This window comes from Lemur catta, chromosome 12 (genome assembly GCF_020740605.2).
Source record: "Lemur catta isolate mLemCat1 chromosome 12, mLemCat1.pri, whole genome shotgun sequence".
Taxonomy (NCBI): domain Eukaryota; kingdom Metazoa; phylum Chordata; class Mammalia; order Primates; family Lemuridae; genus Lemur; species Lemur catta.
The window spans coordinates 53,141,898-53,164,248 of NC_059139.1; the positions used below are offsets into that span (position 1 = coordinate 53,141,898).

General features: G+C 37.0%; 1 protein-coding gene across 5 annotated transcripts in view; it reads left to right on the plus strand.

Annotated features, from left to right (window-relative positions):
* Positions 1–22,351, plus strand: part of ATG10 (autophagy related 10) — a 241,068-nt gene that overhangs the window by 216,306 nt on the left and 2,411 nt on the right. For all 5 annotated transcript variants that reach the window (XM_045566129.1, XM_045566127.1, XM_045566130.1 and 2 more), the window contains one exon: positions 21,902–21,999. In XM_045566129.1, the coding sequence (XP_045422085.1) occupies positions 21,902–21,999 (98 nt within the window). The remainder of the gene's footprint in view (positions 1–21,901; positions 22,000–22,351) is intronic.

Here is a 22,351-nt window from a genome sequence, read left to right on the forward strand (position 1 = left end):
TGCATGGCACTATTATACTGACCTGGTATCTTTTCATGCATTACATCTAATCATTATAAACCTACCATGTAGATTATAGTTATGCTTATTATTATCCTGTTACATTTTAACATTTGTGTCCTTCCAAATTATTGAAATTAACTGCCATTTTAAAATAAAATTCAAGGGTTAAAATAATTTAAACTTTAATTAAATTTTGTTCCTAAAGCATTAAAAATGTTTTATGAAACCTCTAATTTTTATTATATTAGGAATTGAGTGGACCAATGGCATTCAAACTAGAGTATATATACCTTTGGGCATTCATGAAGACTTTTTAGAGACAGGGTCTCACTCTCTTGGAGTGCAGTGGCATCATCATAGCTTGCAGCAGTCTCAAACTCCTGATCTCAAATGATCCTCCTGCCTCAGCCTCCCAAGTGGCTGGGACTACAGGTGTGTACCACCATGCCTGGCTAATTTTTTATTTATTTATTTTGTAGAGACAGAGGTCTTGAACTCCTGACCTCAAACGATCCTCCTACCTTGGCCTCCCAAAGTGCTAGGATTACAGATGTAAGCCACCTGCTCAGCCTGGATCTTCTATATACACCCCCTCATGAAATCTACCTGCTTGAGAAGGCACTTGTGGTTGAGATTCTCCTTTTTCACCTTCTCATTTTGCCTTTCTCCCAGCATACAAAAGAAAGGCACATCTTACATCCATCCCTTACCATGACATATTGCTTAACCAGAGCGCTGAACAAAGGAGCAATTTGACAATCCCTTTATTTATGGTATCCCCAGGCCCCAATCCATATTTTTAAGTCAGACTGTGTAGAGTAGTGGTTAAGAGCCAAGCTGTGGACCATAGAATCTATGTGATGATCCAGGTTTTGCAACTTACTAGCTATGTGATCTTGAAGAGTCATTTAAGCTTTCTGTACCTAGTGTCTGCATCTAAAAATGAGGATAATAATAATAGGGTATTATGAGGGTTAAGTTGATTCATACACATATGAAAAAAGTGTGTACTATATAAAAAGTATATGCTACATAATGGTACTATTGATTTCCAAAAATATTTTACTTTATATGTTTATTAGTTTATCAAATTTTGTAATATATTTATGTTGTTTTGGTCAACTGAGAACTAGCAATAATTATAATGACAACTCAATCAGACATCTAAGTTAACACTTAGAACAAAATGGTCACAGGAAATTTTAAAACATAAACTCCTTTATATATTTTTTGTTACAAGATGATCAATAAAAAGCTTTTAAGCATAAAATATACATTAGGATAAAGTTCTTTGAGAGAAGCAGAATGGGGATATGAATTCAAGAAGAAAAATGTAAAATATCTAATTGGTCATATATTTTTAAAGTGAATGATGGTGTGTATTTATGTTCAATTGAATGCATTTAAAAGAGTGATGTAATAGTTGTACTTAAAATTGTCAATATGTACAATGCACTGCAACTATTTAATGAAGAACTTTAGAGGTCAACTTCTGTGCCTTGGAGTATATAGATATGTAGTTTTAAAATGCAGGTGTGTGTAAGCAAGTAAGTTCAAAAACATTGGAGTAAAACACTAATTTATAGGAATAAAGTGTAAGTGAAAGTAATATAAAATTATCTTTACAATGTATGTTTTTCTGAGTACTGGCTATGCTTACAAACAATATCTTCCTTATCAAGATGGGAAACTAAGTATATTATAAAAGTCTGAGGTTCCCTTGCAGAAAGTTAGTTTGTCTCTGTGTGGACTAACTAGACTGAAATATCTCTAGTTTCACAAAAGTTGGTGCCTAAAAAACACACGTACTTCTAGGTGCAGTGGCGCATGCCTGTAGTCCCAACTACTTGGGAGGCTGAGGCAGAAGGATCACTTGAATCCAGGAGTTCAAGGATGCAGTGAACTATGATTGTGCCACTGCACTCTAGCCTGATGACAGAGTGAGACCCTGACTCTAAACAAACAAACAAACAATGTACTCCCAAGTTGATTAGTAATTCCTGGGAGAAAGCCCTTGCCTTTGACTTTGAAGGGGGTGCTGGAAGTGTTCTTTGAACTGTGTGTGGAAGGGGCCTTCTCTGCATGGATCCCTCCCCTGAGGCAGGAACGGAGAGGCTGGACTGCTTGGATGGATGCTCTGAGTCAGTTTCACTTCATGCTGGAGATGGCAGCTGTTGCTACTACTGGAGGAGCCCCAGCTAGGACAAGAAAGAATAAATAGGCCTCTTAGGAGGAACATGCTAGAAATGAAATATTTTCTACTTTAAAAAAGAAAAGTGTTGAAGAAAATGTGCAAGCCCTAAGGTGTGTTTGCTGCTGATTATATTTATATGAGTTTGACATGCACAGTTTTGACTTCATCTTTACTTCATGCCATGCTTCAAGTTGAATGTTTGGATGCCACTTTCCTATTGGACAAGTTTCATGTCAGCATATCTGTAGTTGTAACTGTAATGGGTATACAATTTTATGTGCTGGTTTTTACACTTTTTAGTTTTCAGACCCTATCCAAGGAAAATGGAGCTTTTTGGAGGAGTGATAATGTTAATACTGTAGCCATATTTATACCAACTGTCACATAATCTGAGCAAGTTTGTGAGCTTTAATTAATGTGACTTGCTATGGCCTATTTTCATGGCCCTTTGAGACCCAAGCACTGTCAGCTGACTATACCATGCCGTTTCATAGAAAAGACTTGAGCATCCTGAGTTTTGGTATCTGTGGGGAGTACTGGAACCAATCACCATGGATACCAAAGGACTATTGTACCAGCTTCTTGGAGACACATCAGATAATGCAGGCCTGCTCTTAGAGATCGGAGCCTTAGCAAATTGTTTTTGAAAAGTTGCTAACCCTTTCCCTGGCCAATCTGGAAAAGCATCTTCCAGGGACATAATGTGTTTACATGCATTCGAGAAAGTCACCCCAACCCCACTCTGAGCCCTAACCTTCTCCCTATGTTCTCCTGCATCAAGTCAGTAATTTCAACACTCGCATCCTGTGGCCATGTCAAAAGTGACACAAAGCCTAAGCTAGTTAGTTGCCTAGAGTCCTTACAGCATCTATGTAGTGTTTTGGCGAAGTATTTCAAAGGAGACTTCAGTTCTTCCATTAAGACAGTGAGGGATGAGTAAAGCAGTTTATAGTGGTGGCAATATAAATTAATCTTTTTGGAGGAAAATTTAATGTAGATCAATAGTCATATAAATATTCCCACTTTTTTTATTCATTCTAGAAATTTTATTATAAGGAAATAAATAAGGAAGAATATATAATATATATGCATAATTTATAATAGTATAAAACTGGAAAATGATCTAAATGTCTAACAGTAGAATAATGTTAAACTCCATTATGACATATTAGCCAAATGGAGAATTACATAACTAAAAAGAAAGTTATAAGGGTTCTGCAAAATATAGAAAAATATATATGAAATAATATTAACAGGTAAGAGGAAAAATTGGACCACAGGATTATATATTCACTGTGTACATAACTAATAATACATAGATATCAATAAAATTTGAGAAGAAATCAACCTGTAAGAGGAAGGGGAAAAGAGCTCAGGTATGACCCAGTGTGAAGCAGTCGTGAGCTTTATTGAACATTGCTGGTCGGAATGACCAGAGCTCAATCTTCAATTTCATCTCATGGAGTTCATGTGGAAAGCCTGTGTCTTTCCTGATGTTAGTTTTCTTTCTGGGTCTTAGACTCTCTTTTTAGGTCCTAGACATTCTTGTCTAGAAAATACTGAACTAGATCCAAACTATAAAAATCAATTCTTAAAATTCCAACAGAAATTGGAGAAATGTAAGAAATTGATATGATCAGGAAATGGGATTAGACTGTACATTTTTAAAATCTTGACATAAGTTGCTTAAAACCTTAATAAAATATTTAGAAATAAGAAATTTCTATTTTTGCCCTTGTGTATCAGTTCATTCCTCTCTTTAATACTTGCTTGCAAAATACCAGAATACAAGTATTGTCTGGAAAGTTCTCATATTATATTTACATATATAAAAGAGTATGGTTTCTTAATATAGCCAATTAGTAGCATTGTTTTTTGTTACTTTGTTTCAAATTATTAATATTTTAGAAAGCAGGGAAAAATATCTCATAGTTTTTATAGGTCAGATCTTTAACATTTTTCATTATTAGAAGGGTAATCACAGATTTTGTAATGGGTTTATATCACATCCAGGAATTTTCTTCATGGAGCTTCTTTTGAGAGAGCTTCTACAGAGAAAAACTAATTTTAGCTTAACAAAATCACTGGGAAATCTGCTGGGAATAAAAGGAATCTTTTTATTATCAAAGTTGGGTAAGAAGCAGGAAGGAAAAATATAACCGTTAGGAGCTACAGCTGTAAACTGGAGTGATTTTATTAGATATTTACACTGATTATATTTATCTGAAGAGTAGTATTATGGTATTTTTAAAAATCATCTTGAAGTTTCATCAGTATGTTTTTCTGTTGCTTTAAAATTCTATTTGGCATCATTCTAAAAAGCAATGATACTAATAGACTGCTATTTTATTTTGTATTGCCTGTAAAGTACTCCCCGTGTGATAGTTGCCAGACATTAATATCTGGTTATCAATAGATTAGGCTTATTTTGTGAATTTGTTCTTGAAAATCCTTGAGTTTTCTGATTGCTGATTCACCACTGTATTCACCAACATACCTAGCTCAAAAGTGATGTCCCTGTTTTAGTGTGTATCTCAGAAATAGACTTAACAAGCCAAAATTGTCACCATTATGTAATGTAGTGGAAGATGTCAACCCAAATAAATGACTGAGGCAAAAATCTCAATCAATGGAGGTTTATTAAGCCAAGATTTTGAGGATGCACTTGGGAAAACACATGAGCTGTGGACAAGATGTGGCTGTTGGTTGGAACCTTCAGCATTTTAAAAGCATACAAAGAGAAGAAAAAAGGCAGGGGAAAGGCGGGGGGGGGGGGGGGGGGGGGGGGGGGGCGCTGATGAGGTAGTGGCTACATTCTTGTGAGGCCCAAGAAATCTGCATTTTTACATAAAATGGGTGGGTAGGTGGAAGAATGCCTGATTCTGTCTTGTCTCCAGTTCTGTTACCTGTAAGATAAACTTGTAATTCATTTTAGTGTGGAATCAGATAGGCTTTAGTTTTAGGTGCTAGACATAGGTACAATTTGCATGGCCTTGCTTATGGGAGGTTCGCAAGAAATTTCCTTAATGAATTATCTGTGGGTCCAGCTCTTCACAGGTGCCTGAGGCTGTGATTTTCCTTTCACAAAGGGAAAAAGTAAAGAATTAATATTTGGAAATTGCAGGCTTCCAATTGTTTTATCTTAAGATGCAAATAGAATAAATATACTGTGAAAATAAAATTTAAAAGCTGTTGGAACCCCCAAAACACTTTAAGCCTGGAGAGAGATGTGACTGTGATGTGAGTCAGGTAGCATGTTTTGCAATATTGCTTTTTAGATTATTAGTTTAACTCTTCCTCATTGTTCTTGCTCTGTAAATGACTAGGAAAAACCAGAGACCAGACCTCCCCCTTCCAATCACTGATCTTTGTTATTGGTTAGCTGCCTCCTGTATTATCCTGTACCTAACTCAGACCAGATGGTGCCCGGAACAGGGCTCCCATGACAGTGACATCTTCAGTGTGGAATGTTAAATATACCTTTCCCCAAAGAAAAAGACCACCTTGACTAACCAGATCATTGTAACTATGCGTTAAGCCTTACAGAAAGCTGTTGAAATTCTGTTAAACTTCCCTGAGTTTGTCTATGTAAATCATCCCAAATTTCTGTGCTTTGGAACACTGACTTCCATTCTTTGGAATCTGTGCTTCCCAGGCAGGCTGTCTTCAATCTTTGTGCCTCATTAAACCCTTTTAAAACTAGAGTCTGACCTTTTTGATTATTTTAGGTTTATAATGCCACCTGAAAGTTGTTTCATGCTGAAGTTCTTCTGTATTTAGTCTTAACAGGCTTGGCATTGGAAAGAGTAAATTCTATGCTTAAATCTGGACATGAGTCTTAGCTCTATCACTTACAAGTTCTATAACCTTGGATAAGCCACTTCTCTGAACAAATTTCTACAAAATGTGAAGACCAATACCTACTTTATATTGTGAAAATTAAAGTAGATAATAAATGTTAATGCATAACTTTGATTTCTTCTTTTTCTTAATCCCAATCTAATAGCAACACCTGCTATTTCTGTTAGGTAGATATGGGGGGATTCTGGATCTCCTAGGGACGAAAGTGGGTGCTGCTGCGATTCACTGCCCCCCTACCAATAGGCTTTCAGAGAGGCTCATGGGAGATCTGCATGCACAGTAAGACTCAGGTCATGCAGGTCCCAGCTGTCCAGTCAAAGTGGTTCCACAGTGACCTCTGAACCACAAGAGAGGTCCCAATCTGGGCACTATAAAACAACACACAGACCATAACCAGTCCCTTTTTGTGCCCTTCCTTTTGCTCTCCCTTTGCTGTGACAGTGGGTCCGGTCGTCATCTGTGGCATGTGTACCATGCTCTGTAAACGTGTATCTTGCCCTTGCCCCACAATCCTATCTTTCTCTCTTCAATAAACCTCATTTTCGTGCTTGCCTCACTTTGGGGCATCTGTTCATTCTTCGGCCACAAGCACGTCAAGAACCAGCTTTTCAGACTAAAACCTCAGGAGCTGACCACAGATTTGGAGTGGGTCCCGGGATTCTGCACGGTGGAAGGTCCTGGGATCACACCGTGAGCAGCCTGCTGTGCTTTTAGATTCCTCACTTCTGAGACTTTGTCTCACTCTTTTCTTCTGTTTCTTCATCTTTAATCTGACATCCTCCTTGGGATTTTTCTCTTACAGCTTCAGATGAGGTTCCTTATTCTCAAAGCAAACAAACAAGAGAATTGTTTTTTCCTTTGACATGGAGAGAAATAGCTGGAGTCTTCCATTCTCTACTGCGCACTGTGCGGTCACCAACTGAATAAAGGTTCTTCTGTCCACCCCACTCCCAGGGCTTTGCCTAGAGAGCAAGAAACTGAGTGTCCTCTAATGACAGCACCTCCCACCAGGTATTTTTTAAAAACGGATATTTTTACCAGAACAGAACATTTTAATAAAAACATTGATATAGAACATAATAAGGCTTTTAAACAGAGACTCGGAGTCCTTTCTGTCTTCATTTAAATCTGTTTTATTTTTCTTTCTGTGACGCTATATGAAATCTCATCAATATACAAAATCATTCCGAGCCTCAGATTTTCTCATTTTCTCTGGATGAGAGCTTTGATTAGCTTTTTACAAGTTCTTCATTAGTAATTGGCTTGCTTTTTTTTGTTTTTGTTTTTGGCTGTTGTCTCTAATAAGTGTATGTTCTATCAAAGAATTCTTTGAGGATGGTCTGAAAGATGCTACTCTGTGTTATGCTACAGAATATTACCATTTAAGACTCTTTATAAAATGCAACAAGTGCTATTAGGATTAAATTCTTCTTCTTGATGCTGGTGGCTGGGGTGGGTTGTTCAGTCTTATCATCATGCCTGACCTAGTTGTGCAGCCGTGACTGTTTAATTAACAGACATTTACATAAGCTCTTTTTTCCCCCAGCAAGCTTTATAATGGTCTTGGTGGTTATCTTCTTTTCACCCTGTGAAGTATCAGCAGTACTATTTCCATTTTGCATATCAAAATACAGAGAGATGAAATTATGTACAACAAATTGATAAGTGAATAAGTTTGGGAACTCAGAGTTCTGGCATATTAATAGTGTTGCTTAAAGCAACAACCCATAAAGACTCTATAAATATACTCAGACTCTGCTCTCTAATCCAGGAGTTGGAGTTAGGACTGTCAGAAGCCCAGGGAGGAAGCCCTATGTAGATTTCTGCAGGGGTGGGAGAATTACTTTCTGAGCTCTTTTTGTGCCATGAAAGGAAAGTTTTGTTAGTGGAGGAGGTAGTGTCTGAGAATTATTGCTTCAACGTCTGTAATTTTTAATAAAAATCCTAGAAAGCCTGGTGACATCTGTATAAGATATGAATTTGACAAATTGTTTTTTGATTTTTTTTTTTTTTGAAACCACCTTCCCAAATACCATTATCTAACTTGTTTCTAATTAACTGACCACAAAATGTTGCAAGGTGTAGTCGGAGCAAAGCGTGGTTCACTTGGCTTCTGCTTGTCCCAGAACCAAGGAGAAACTTGCTGACCTTTCTGGGAACTTGAGCAAGACTTTCTTTCTTTTTCACATATTTTTTCCCTTAATATGTTTTCACTGTCCTTCTGTCTATATCCTCACGTATCTGTAAGGGATAAAAATCTGGACTGGGATTATTCCTTTTCCCCTTTTTTCTTCTTTTTTCAAAATTATAAAATAGGATTATTTGCCATTCAAACCTTGCCTCTTCATCTTGTGTGGGTATTGATTACTTCCAGGGAATTCTTGGACCGTGAAAGGATTGGCTTAGTCATTTAACACCACCACCAACAAAACAAAACAAGCAAGAATAGACAATTTTTCTTCTCCAAATTTACCAACTTCTAGGTTTTACCTGAAAAGTGGAAATTGGTATGTCTCTCACTTAACTCCTTTGCAATTAATCTTGGAGTAGACTGTTTCTGGCTGAAATTCTACAGCCACATTCTTCTCCTGCCCCGAATCCTGCCCATTTTTAATGATCTGGACCAGATTAAATCCCACATCTCCAAGAAGTCTTTGCTGAACCCACTCCCCAGTCAGCAGTGAACCCCATATACCTGGATTTGTAGCCTTTGAGTGGCCAGGATCACAGTCTATTGCATATTATAGTGATTTCTGTAACCCTAGAATCGCAGATGCCCTGACATGGAGCATGGAGAGAGAGGAGAGGAGAGGGACTCAGGGTCTCGAGCATCTCATGAAAATATACACCCTGGTACACTGTCTGACATTTCCAACTGTAGAGCACTCAACACAGAGTTACAGAAACTGCACAACCGAAACCACACAGCAAGCTTTAGATCTGTGGTGTGAAAATAGTAATTGGGTCCCAGGAATCCACTCACGATACTCTCACCAGGAGCATCATGCCAGGGATGAGTGGTCTTTCTATCCATGGAGCCTCAGCCCTGGGCCACCTCTGCATCATGATTTCCTTTAGTGGACTGGTGAGCCCCTCTCTGGCCCTCAGGCACGTCAGGACTTCCTCAGGACACCTCCATCTTATAGTGAGTGTGGAGTACCTCATTCTTTGCTAGTGCCACTGTGATCCCTACACAGTTTTCTCTGGAATCATGAAGTCTCTCCATACCTTCCGTCTAAATGATGAAAAAAATCTCTCCCACAGAGAGAATTTTTCTTACTAGCTTATGTTGTTCCTGGTCACAAGTCCTATTACTCACCGCCCATCATGGGGCCAGGTGAAACTGCTGTTCTCCCAAGGGATCTGCTTTCCATTCCTTTAGAAATCCTAAGGGATGGGGAGTGAGTAATAACAAACTTATTTCATCTTTGGGACTCTTTCCCCTAGAAGTACGTACTCTTAGTAGTGGGGTACAACTGGACTGTAAACCCAGGAGTTGAGATAATGGGATGCTATTTTATATCTTTCTAGCACCCAAAACTAGAATGTAAACTCTGTGAAAGACGGTTTTGCTTTTGTCTTTAGTATGCTAATTTCTCTGGTACCTAGAACAGTGCCTGGCACATAGACCGTATTTCATAAATACTTCTTGAATAAATGGATAGGTGGGTGGATGCATAGATGTATGAATGTTTAGCATGCAGTCTTACACAAGGTAGGTATTCAGTGATGTTTATTGAATGCATGAGTAAAAAAAACACATGGAGTAATAAAGGTGTGAGTAAAATAGGATGGTGTGAGTTGATTATATATTTTAGTAGTATTTGAGTCTGCTTCTTAGTCTGGGTAACATACCTTAGGGGGATACAGTGGTGTGGCGGGGGGTAGGCTAACGATTAGAATGAAAATATGCATCTTGGTACATCAATTTTTCTCAATGGTAAAATAAGGTACTGTTTTTTAATGTGGAAACCAATAGATTTTAGAATATATTACATAATTGCAATATATTCTGAAGTTTTTAAATTACAAGTGGAGAATTATTCCTAACCATTCCCTCAAACTCTCTCCTTTGCTCTTAGATATATTTTGGAAGAAATATTTGAGAAAACAGCTATTGATGTTTTTATTTCATCTTATCTTGGGACTCCTATAAATGTACAGGAAGTGCTGTTCCTGGTTTTGTGTCAAGGAGAGAGAATGGTTCTCTCCCTCTCATGTCCTTACAGTGGCGTAGGGGCTGCTGGTCCCTTCTACATGAATATGCCCCTTTATAAAGCAGGCTACATGTGCCAGTAGTAATTTACTTTGGCACAATAGGCTGTCTTTGTCTATGTATTATTTCCACAAATATTTATTGAACACCTGCTAGATGGAATGCACTGGCCTGGATGCTGAGATTAAAATAGAATCAGAATACTTCTTCTGCTTTCAAGGAATTATGGAGTAGTAGAGGAAGACTCCTATAAACAGCCAATTGTCCATACCCAACAGTGTGGAATTAGCAGTAGGCTTAAGCCTGGGTGCAGTGGGAACACACACAGAGGGGAGCTGAATGATTCAGGATGGGGGTAGAAGAAAGCTGAGATCTGTAGAAGAGAAATGGGAATTAGTGGTGAAGGAGGGTGAGAGGGTGTCCCAGGCAGAGAGAACAGCATGTATTAATGCAAAAGCCTGTAGTTAAGAAAGAACAGTGTGTTTGGGAAACACCAAGTAGTTTAATGGTAAATTATAGGTACTGGGTAAAAACTTTCTGCAGAGCAAAGGAAACAATTAACAAAGTGAAGAGACAACCTATAGAATGGGAGAAAATGTTTGCAAACTATTTAGCTGACAAGGGATTAATAAATAGTATATATAAGGAACTCAAACAACTTAATAGCAAAAAAAAAGATCCAATTAAAAAATGGGCAAAATATCTGAATAGATATTTCTCAAAAGAAGACACACAAATGACCAACAGATATATGAAAAAGTGCTCAATATCACTAATCATCAGGAAAATACAAATCAAAACCACAATGAGATATCATCTTACTCCAGTTAAAATACTATCAAAAAGACAGAAAATAATAAATGCTGGTGAGGATGTGGAGAAAGGGATGCCTGTGCACTGTTGGTGGGAATGTAAATTAGTACAGCCACTATGGAAAACAGAATGGAAGTTTCTCAAAAAACTAAAAATAGAAATACCATATGATCCAGCACTTCTACTGCTGGGTATATATCCAAAAGAAAGGAAATCAGTATATCGAAGAGATATTTTCACTGCCATGTTTATTGCAGCACTATTCACAGTAGCTAAGATATGGAATCAACCTAAGTGTCTGTCGACAGATGAATGCATAAAAAATGTGATACATATATACATTCCACCATAAAGAAGAATGAAATCCTGTCATTTGTAACAACATGGATGGAACTGGAGGACATTATGTTATGTGAAATAAGCCAGGCACAGAAAGACAAATGTCACATGTTCTCACTCATATGTGGGAGCTAAAAATATTGATCTCACGGAGGTAGAGCATAAAATGGTGGATACTGGAGGTTGGGAAGGGGAGTAGGGAGTGGGGAACAAAAAGGTAATAGTTAATGGGTACAAAAATACAATTAAATAGAAGAAATAAGAGGTAGTGTTTCATAGCACGATGGGAAACTATAGTTAACAATAATTTATTATGTATTTCAAAATAACTAGAGGAGTATATTTGGAATGTTCCCAACACAAAGAAATGATAGGTGTTTGAGGTGAGGGATATCTCAATTACCCAGATTTGATCATTACACATTGTATGCTTATATCAAAATATCACATGTACCACAAATATGTAGAACTATTATGTGTTCATTAAAAAATTTTAAAAAGAAATAACAGAAGAGAAAAATTATAGTTTTTAATTATCTAACATTACATTTCACATTTCCAAATCATCATGAATAAATTTAAAGACAAATAAAAATTTGGAAATTTCTAACCAAAAAAATGGAAGCCAGAAGAAAATGGGATAATATAATCCAAGTGCTGAGAGAGTATCATTATAACTTAGAATTTTATACCTACAAAAACTTATTTTTCAAAAATGATAGCAAGATAAAGCATTCACAGGACGGGACCATTTACTACCTACAGATCTTCAATAAGGGGTGTTCTAAAGGACATATTTCAATGATAAAGAATATTATCCTAGAATGGATGCTGAGGTATAGGAAAAAATGGTAAGCAAAAAGACTAATGTGAGTAAATCTCAGCCAACATTGAATTATAAAATACTGGAAAGGGTGACCAGAGTTAAACACCCTAAGGTACTTGTATTGTTTGGGGGAAAAGGTAAAGATATTGACTAATTATAGATTTTTAAAGTAAAATAGTTATTTAAAAATTTAAGAATAACTACTAAAAGTTTAAAAATATGTAATTTTCAATCTAATCAAAGAAATGGCAACAAGAAAAAAAATTGTAATCCTACACTCAGTCAATCCAAAGAAGGCAACAAAGGAGGAGAAAAGAAAAGTAAAAGAAGAAACATTAAAAATAGAATGAAGCCAGGTGTGGTGGTATGCACCTATAGTTCCAGCTACTTAGGAAGCTGAGGCAGGAGGATTGCTTGAGCCCAGGAGTTCAAGGCTGCAATGAGCTATTACCATGCCTGTGAACAGCCACTATACTCCACTCTGACTCTGTCTATAAATTTAAAAAAAGAAAGAAAAGCAGAGTGAATAAAAAGTCCACAATAAGACAGAAGAAATGAAATCACCATGTAAGAGACAAATTGTAAAGGTGTATTTTAAAAAAATCCATCCATGTTCTTTTTATAAGAAATATCTTAAACATAAGGACACAGAAAGACAAAGTCAAATAATTTTTAAAAAGCCAATGTAAATAGAAAGCTGATGTGGCTATATTAATATCAGATAAGAATCATTTTGGGGAGGCTGAAAGCATAATCAGAGATAAATATGATCACTTCATATTAAAGTTTCAATTCTCGGCCGGGCGCGGTGGCTCACGCCTGTAATCCTAGCTCTGGGAGGCCGAGGCGGGTGGATTGCTCAAGGTCAGGAGTTCGAGACCAGCCTGAGCAAGAGTGAGACCCCGTCTCTACTAAAGATAGAAAGAAATTATCTGGCCAACTAAAAATATATATACAAAAAATTAGCCGGGCATGGTGGCTCATGCCTGTAGTCCCAGCTACTCGGGAGGCTGAGGCAGTAGGATCGCTTAAGCCCAGGAGTCTGAGGTTGCTGTGAGCTAGGCTGATGCCACGGCACTCACTCTAGCCCGGGCAACAGAGTGAGACTCTGTCTCAAAAAAAAAAAAAAAAAAAAAAAAAAAAAAAAAAAATAAAGTTTCAATTCTCTAGGAAGATATACTTGTATGCATTTAAATAACATAGTTTCAGGATATGTAAAGCAAAAATTGATAAACTAAAGCAGCAATGGGCAAATCAACTGTCATAGGGGAGATTTGCATTTCTCTTAGAAATTGATAGATCAAGCAAACAAGGATATGGAAGATGTGGACAACACAAATAACTGGCTTGATCTAATGAAACATGTAGAACACTGTAGCCAACAAGTGAAGATTACATATTCTTTATGCATAATCTTTTAAGTACCCATGGAACATTAAGAAAAATGGTAACAAAATAAATCCAAACAAAATATATGGAGGCAAATAATAAAGATAAGTGCAGAAATTAGTAAAACAGAGGACAAAGATACCTAGAGAGGATCAACAAAAGACACATATGGCAGAGAATGGTACATAGTAGGCATTCAATAAATATCTGTTCAGTGAATGAAAAACAAGAGAAACTGTGAATGTGTGTGTATAAAAAGGTCCAAAAGAAATTCACCAAATGGTGATTAAAGCTGAGTTGGGCAATTTTGGATTATCCTGCTTTTATTCTTTTTTCTTCTTTTGTATTTTATGAACGCTTTATATGTATTGCTCTTATGATTTTATGAAAACACATTATTTTCAAATGAATAAATAGAGTTTTGAAGAGGTGGGCTGGAGAGGATGAAAGCCAGGAACTATCCTAGACATGAGCTGTGGTCAGAGGCTGAGGAGGTGTGGTGTGAGTGTGTGGACTTTGGAGGTGTGGGGGTGCTTTGCCCCTCACTACATGGATGACCATAAGCATGATCTCTTTGAACCTGTTCTCCAAAGTAGCAATAAACAGGCCTTCCTCAAAGGGATGCTGTGGCAGGTGGCCACGTAAAGCACTTAGTACGGTGCCTAATAGAGGCTCAGTAGTCATTTTCCTGCCCCTGCTGGAGGGGTAGGAAAAGGGAAATACCTCTCTGCATTTCTAAGGAATGTGCCCAGAGTGGAAGGCAAATTTGATAAGTCTGGAATATGAAACTAGATGAAGGCTTAGTATGTGAAATTATATTTGTGCCCTCCCAGAGAGCCAAGAAAATTAAGAAATGAACCAAGTCACTCATCATATTTATTACATGTAAGAATGAAGGTGCAGTATTATCATTTCCTTGTGATAGTCACATCTAATAGTTCTAAAACCAATTCACAGTATTCATGTCAGGCTTATTTTATGAGACATTTAACCATTGCTAAATTAAATTTCATAAGAAAATGTGCCTATATAACTTCTCCGGAGTTACAGAGATAGAAATCTGACCCATCATTTCTATTTTCACAGAAAACCATTTAGCAGAACTTTGTTCCAGTAGAAGTGTTTATTGAGCTGTAAGCCTAACACAGTTCATTGGCTGCATGTATTTCCACATGGACATTTTTCTCAGTGCAGATTTGCTCAGTTCATTAGTACTGACAGCAGATGGTAGCACTTTCACACGAATTTACCTCCTGAATTGATCTAAGAAATGTCACCAAAAAGATCCTGACAGTTTTGATGCTCTTCCATTTCTGAAAAAGGTGTGTTAAAAAAAATAAGGTGTAGGAGTTTAGATTTTTTTTTTAACTCCAACACATAATTCCTAAACCAACTAAAAACTGCTTTCATCTCTCATTCTGACTGTCTAAAGGAAAAAGCACAAAATACAGATAATCTTTCTTGATAGTATAAGCCTTAAAAAACCTCCATTGCAGAAAAATGGCTTTTGGAGAATATTTCCAGATTGATTGTTTACACTGATCACATCCTCAAATTATTTATAAATTCTCTACTCTACTTTGTCTGAATAAAAATTGCTGGGCTTTCAGGATCAGCTGATGGAGTATGACTGAAAAAATAGTCTTTGCTCAGGTTACTGCGTTAACTTTGAATTCTGCAACTTCTGCAGCATTAAGATCTCCATAATATTAACCACACTTTTGAACTATATGCCCTTTGCTTTGAGTTAGGCTTAAATCAATTTAAAATTATCATATAAGAAGACAATGTTTGCTAAATGAATAAATGAGAGAATATATGAATTCTAATCATATCAGGGGAATATTTTTCTATATATACAAGCATTGTATTTTTTATAAGTCAAGGTCTTGTATTCATTAGTTCTATATATTCAGGAATAAAGATTTTTTTGAGTATTTTAAAAATTAGTTTTCTATCTGTATTTGAAAAGTAATTAATGGTTTGACTAATTTGCCATAACTGAGAGAAAATGATATATTTTAGAAACCATTCAGTGTTGAACCATGTACAATCTAACCATGTATTAATTAATTATGGATGTTTCTGACACATTGCTAGAAGAGTGGTCATGGTTAATAACATACTTAAGGGAATTATTTCACAACAAGAAGGAGCTTTTGGGTTCCAAAGGCTCTCAAAAACACCCTTAGATTCTAACAATAGAGGCACAACTTAATATTGACTTGATTCTCCTAAAACATACAAACTTTGTTCAATGTGTCTCCATTTCTTCCCCCTTCCTTTGTTCTATTATTGTGATGTATATTACATTTATATATGTTACGAACACAACACTACAGTGAAATAATTTTTGCTTATATCATCTTATTTCTTTTAAAGAAATTAAGAGAAGAAAAAAATACTTAGACTTTTATAGTCATTATTGATGAAGCTTTTCATTTTTCCTCTGGACTTGAGTTATCCTCTGGTTTTATTTTCTGAAGGACTTTCTTTAGTATATCTTATAAGGCAAAACTAGCAAGGAATTCTCTCAGTTTGTTTCCCTGGAAATATATTTATATTACCTTCCTTTCTGACGGATAGTTTTACTGGATACAGAATTCTTGGTTGACAGTTTTAGTGTCCCCCTTCCTCCAGCATGTTGAATATGTCATTCTGCTGCCATCTGGACTAATGAGAAGTCAGCCATTATTGTATTGTTATTGCTCTTTATTTGATGAGTCATTTATCTCTTGCTGCTTTTAAGATTTTTTCCTTATATTTGGCTGTCAGCTATTTAACTATGATGTGTCTTGGTGTGGATCTATTTGTGTTTCTACTTAGGGTTTGTTGAACTTTTTGGATCTATGGATTAATGCTCTTCATCAAAGTTTAGAAATTTTTAGCCTGTATTTCTTCAAATATTTTGCCTTTCTCTTTCTCTCCTCTCCTTTTCAGACTCCTAGTGCATGTATGCTAGTACAGTCAATGTCCCACAGGTCTATGAGGATCATTTTTCTTCATTTTTTTTCCTCTTTTCTTCAGATTGAATATTTTCTATTCAAATAGGAAGTCTGAATATTTGAAAATAAATATTCAAATATTTGAATATTTGAAAAATATAAATTTAGTATATTTTTAAATTCACAAATTCTTTCTTCTGCTATCTCATATCTACTGTGGAGCCCACCTAGTGAATTTTTTATTTTTGGTATTATACTTTTTAAATCTAGAATTTCCATTTGGTTCTTTTTATAGTTTGCATTCCTTTATTGAGATTGCCTATTTGCAAAATCATTTTCATAATATTTCCCTTTTAATTCTTTAAACATAATTTTCTTTAATTCTTTGAACATATTTATAATAGCTGCTTTGAATTCTTTGTAAATATAATATATGGCTCACTCAGGGTCAGTTTTTATTAACGACATTTTCCCCCAAAGTAGGCATCACACTTTTTGGTTTCTTTGCATGTCTCAAAAATTTCTTTGAAAACTAGACATTTTATATAATATATTGCAGCAATTCTGGATTCCAGTATTTTCCCTGAGGGCTGTCTTTTTCTTGTTGCTGTTGTTGTTTTTGTTTGTTTGTTTTAGTAACTTTCCTAGGTTTTATTTGCATAATTTTCTCCTGTAAGTGTGGCTGCTGATGTGTCTATTTTTTTTTTAATTCTTATTTGTACTTTTTAGCCTGCCTTCTTCAAGGGTTTCTAGCTATGTTTGTGTAGCTTTTGGGTTAGCCAATAATTGGACAGAGATTGTGGCAAATACCTTAAGCCTATAAGACTTCCTTCTTTTGCTGACAGATATATGTGTGGGTTGGGAACACTCAAAATTCAGATACTGTTAAAGTTGGCTTCAGCTTTTACTTCCCATCAGATCTTCTCATGTCTTCCCTACACATCCCTTTCCCATCAACCAGGATTGCCTGGAGAACTTACCTAGACCTTCTGCAACTGTCTCATTTCCAAGATCTCCCCATGGAATATTTGGCTAATGTGCTGCTTGCCTCAATGGGACTGCAAACTCTGGCCTGCAAAGCTGTGGTTTTTCCTTTTCATTGAGTACCTATTTTGCTGCTTTTATTGGCAGTACTGCTGAGCAGTAGTTTTCACTGTCTGTTGGAAATCAAGTCAGCCCCTCTGGCAGCACAGTTAGTTATTGGTTCTTATGATCACCTGTACTCGGTAAAACTTCCCTGTTGATGGAGGCTGGGGTTGGGGTGGGGTGGGGATGAGGGATGGGGTTGAGGGATGGAGGGGTTATGGGAGTATTTCTAGGCAAGAAGGCTGCAAATTCCCTCTGTTTCTAACTTGAAGTTCTAGCAGCTTATCATAAATTAAACACTTTTCAGAGGTTCTCTTTGCTCTTGGTTGATTTCCAGAGCCCAGAAATGGTTTGTTTTCACAATTTTGTTTAGTTTTGTACTTATTTTTCTGGGGAGAGGATTTACTGACCTCTTCATTCTGCCACAGCTGGAAGTCCACTCCTATTATTATTTATATGTAAAACTTTATTAAAACATTATATAAGTATATCTTATAATTTTTATTTTAAGATGATCAACATATCATAGTTTGATCCTTTTAAACCAAAAATATTTTACCAAAACAATATAAATTTTATTTTAAAATCCAATTTAAACTTTTGATTTTTAAAGATAATCATTCATTTTAATATAAAGTTTCAATATAGTAAAAGATAAAAATTTCTTTTTCAGATGGCCAAATCTGCATTCAAGAAATACTCAAGCTATTATAAAAGCTCCCCAAGGCATGAAAATCTCAGTTATTTTAGAAAGTATTTCACATGAGCATCACCATGCATTTTATTTTATTAGACCATAACCTTAAATGCTAATATGACTGTTTTTATGTCGTCTAAGGAAAAATGAATATTAAAATGTTGTAGATTACTGAAGTGTTTTTGAAGTGCCTAAGCTTTTATTTTAATTTAAATTCATTTAAATTATTTTCCATTAATTTGGTTTTAAACCTGAATACAAATATATTGATAGTTCTAATTGTCATATAGACCTAGACCTTTTACTAATTCAGACTTCTCTTCCCTTCATTTATAATCAATTGTCAAGTATTTCTAAACATTTAGACACTAATCAGTGATGTTTTTAACATGGTACACAATCTATAGGAACTTTCCATTTTTAAATATTGATATTGGATTTTATTATAGGGTACCATAAGACCATATTCCGAATGTCTGGCTATTATCTGGTCTGTTTAGATATCAATGGGTTGAATACTAATAGCCAGCTAAGTATTTGCTATGTGTCAGGCACATTTCCAGTATTATCTCATTGAAGGGTCACAATCAATCTATGAGGCAGATGCTATCATTAACCCCACTTATCAGATGAGGAAACAGAGACATAAAATGGTTAAGTGGTTTTCCCAAAAGCTCACAGCTGCTAAGCAGTGGAGCAGGACTTGATCCCAAACAATCACGCATGCCCTTACCCACTTGCGGTATGGAATGAGTAAAAGACGACTTATAGAAATAAAGTTCAAGTCTTTACTTAGCAGCATCAAGTGAGCAGCTCCAATGTGACATGGTCCTAAGTCTGCTCTGAGAAGATGATCCCTGAGCTGTAAGTGTGTGTGTATCTCTTGGGTATGAGACTCCAAGGAAGAATGAGTCTTGGACAGAGAGGAGGCTGTGAGATTGAGCTGATCCTCCTCATTGTGAACATTTCCATCCCATGCAGCCTTGGAGGTCTAGGATTCATTTTAGTAAAGAAGGTAACATGTTTTACATCAGTAAGATTGGGTTATAGCTCTTTATTCCTTCCACTGGTAACTATGTACATCATCCAAAAAGAATTTAGACTACATTTAAAATGTTTTTGCATTTCCCCTGCACATTTCCTGTGCTTGTTTCCCCTTAGGGTCTTCTGCTTCAACACTCTGTCCCCAGAAATCTTCATGGTTGGTTTTTTTCTTGTCATTCTGATCTCTGACTAAATGTTACCTGTCTTAGTCCTGTTAGGCTGTTATATCAAAAGTACCATAAACTGGGTGGCTTAAACAACAAACATTTATATCCCACAGTTTTGGAGATTGAGTAATCCAGGGTCAGGGGACTGGCAGATTCAGCGTCAGGTGAGGGCCTGTTTCTTATTTCCTAGATGCTGTCTTCTCACTGTGTCTTCACGTGATGGAAAAAGGATGATAAAGCTCTCTGGGGTCCCTTTTATAAGGCTACTAATCCCTTCATGAGGGCTTCACCTCCATGACCTGATCACCCCCCAAGGGCCCCACTTCCTAATACCTTCTAGGATTTCAACATACAGATTGGGAGGTGGAGGGGGGAGCACACACATTCCATCCACTGCACCACCTCTTCAGCGAGGCCTTCGCTTTCACTCCAGAATCATGTTACCCTGTTTGTTTCCTTCATAGCATTTATTATTATCTGGATTATCTTATCTATTTGTTCTATGTGTTTATTGGTTGTCTCCTGCACTAGAATCTAAGTTACATGGGATCAGAGACTGTGTTTATCTTAGAGATACAGTAGTCTCTACAACTATATCTGGAACTGTTCCTGGCAGACACATAAAAGATGATCTATAAATGTGTGTTGAATTAATAAATTTTAGTTTAAGGCAGGCAAGGGAAACCAGATCAGGTTGGACAGGAGAACTTAACGTAGGCACAATGCACCTGGGCTGTGAGCCGGTGCCCAGTTAGGGGTGGGAATGAGGGTGGGAAGAGAGCTGCAGAGAGGAAGCTGATGCCTTGCTAGAAGAATCAGGCAGGCAGCTGGCCAGAGACATCTGGAGGTGGCACTCAGGGAGAAAAAATGCCAGGTGGTGCTAAAAATGCCAGATACATACAAAAACCTGCAACTGGTGGATAACTCCTCCCTCACCACCCCCCCAACCTCCACACCCAGTGCCACCAGTACCAGTGGGACTGTCCCTCCCAGTTCTTGTGCACTGATATGTGCACATGTGTGCAGACATGAGCATTTGGGGCCGAGGGGTGAGGCAGCAGGGATAGCTACATAATTCTTCCTGTGACCAGCTCTGCGTCCAGTTTCTCCTTGGGCTGGCTACGAGGAGAAGAAGCCAAGAGAAGAAGCCAGGCAGCCCCTAGTCCAAACCCAGCCTAGAAGCCTGTTTTATTTGGCCTACCCTATGTTTTAAAAAAATGTACCAACATTTAAATTTAGGAGGTTTTACATAAACTTTGGGTTTTCTAGGTTATTTTCACAAATGGGAAGGTCTGGGATGCTGACCCTGCATTCCCACATGGCACGGTTGGCTGGAGTAGCAAGCATGGCTTCAGATGGGCCACTCTCCAGTTCCCTGTGGTCCCCATCACCTGCTGGTGTATTTAACCAGCATTAACCCTCTTAGGTCACCTTCCTGGTCATCATAGGTATTTGAGTTTGCAGTTTCTGGCATAATGGTTAATCTACAATGTAAATAATCAATAAATTTATCATCAATTATTGTTTTTGTGTTGGTAGCATTTGCACACAGATTATATAGATACCTTCTCTGGCTCCCCATTGCTTGCTAAATGATGTCCTCATCCCTAACCTGGGAGCAAACTGACCCATACCTTATATCCAATTACTCCCTTATAAAGGGAGTGAGTGGAGTTATATGGACTCTTAACTTTTAAAAACAGCCCTATAGAATTGAGGAGACAGAAGGAATGAGCAGCCTAAAAGAGAAACTCAGAGACAGACAGACAAACAGAGAGACCAAAAGAGAACAAGGCCATGCCCCTCCCCCTCTAATCACTGAACATGTGTCCATGGGCCCTGGACACAGTTAGGCTTGAAGCAGCATGTTGACAAAATTTGTGTAAAGAAATGTGCAAGTGATTTTGGTTCCTTTACCATTAACAAAGAGGTAACTGAAATGCACTGTTCAGGTGATCAAGCTACTGGGCTTTGTGAAGATCCTTGAGGAAAAACTGAATAATAGTTATAGGCCAAAGAGAAACATTGGCCAACAGAGGGAACTGATAAACTTTACAGTTTGTATCATGTAAACAAAACTATGCCCCTTGCTATACTATACTCAACTATACTACTTTATCGATGAATGGCTCCTTCTACCAACTTCTTCTCCTCTTTGGATTATAAATCATATTTCAAAACAGAAAATAGACCTATACATTAATTCAATAACTTGGAATTTAAAACAAGCCTTTATTTTGTAGGAGTAAACCAGATTATTTATTCTAACTTTTTCCAAGTAACTCGCACTGACAGTCCTGGACCCCCTCTCATTCTTGCAGGAACATCCGATACTTGGGCAGCCCTTTTTTGTGCTTCATCCCTGCAAGACGAATGAATTCATGACTCCTGTATTAAAGAATTCTCAGAAAATCAATAGGTAAGAAACACCATCAAGACACATCGGCTTCTACTCTGATTTTAACAGTGTAAATCTTTTTACGTGACTCTAAAAGGTACGCTAAAAAAGAAATATTCTTTGTAATGGTAATAATGGCTAACACTTATCGATCTTTACTATATGCTAGGTGAGTTTTAGATATATTAACACACTGGATTTTTATAACACCCTATGTGCTAAGTGTCATCATTTCACCCAGTTTACAGGGCAGGAAGCTAAAGTACAAAGGAGTTAAGTCGCTCGGCCAAGGTCACACAGCTGGTTAAGTGGTGGAACTGGGATTCGAATCCAAGCATTTTTGCCTCAGAACCCTGCTGTTAATCCCTGCACT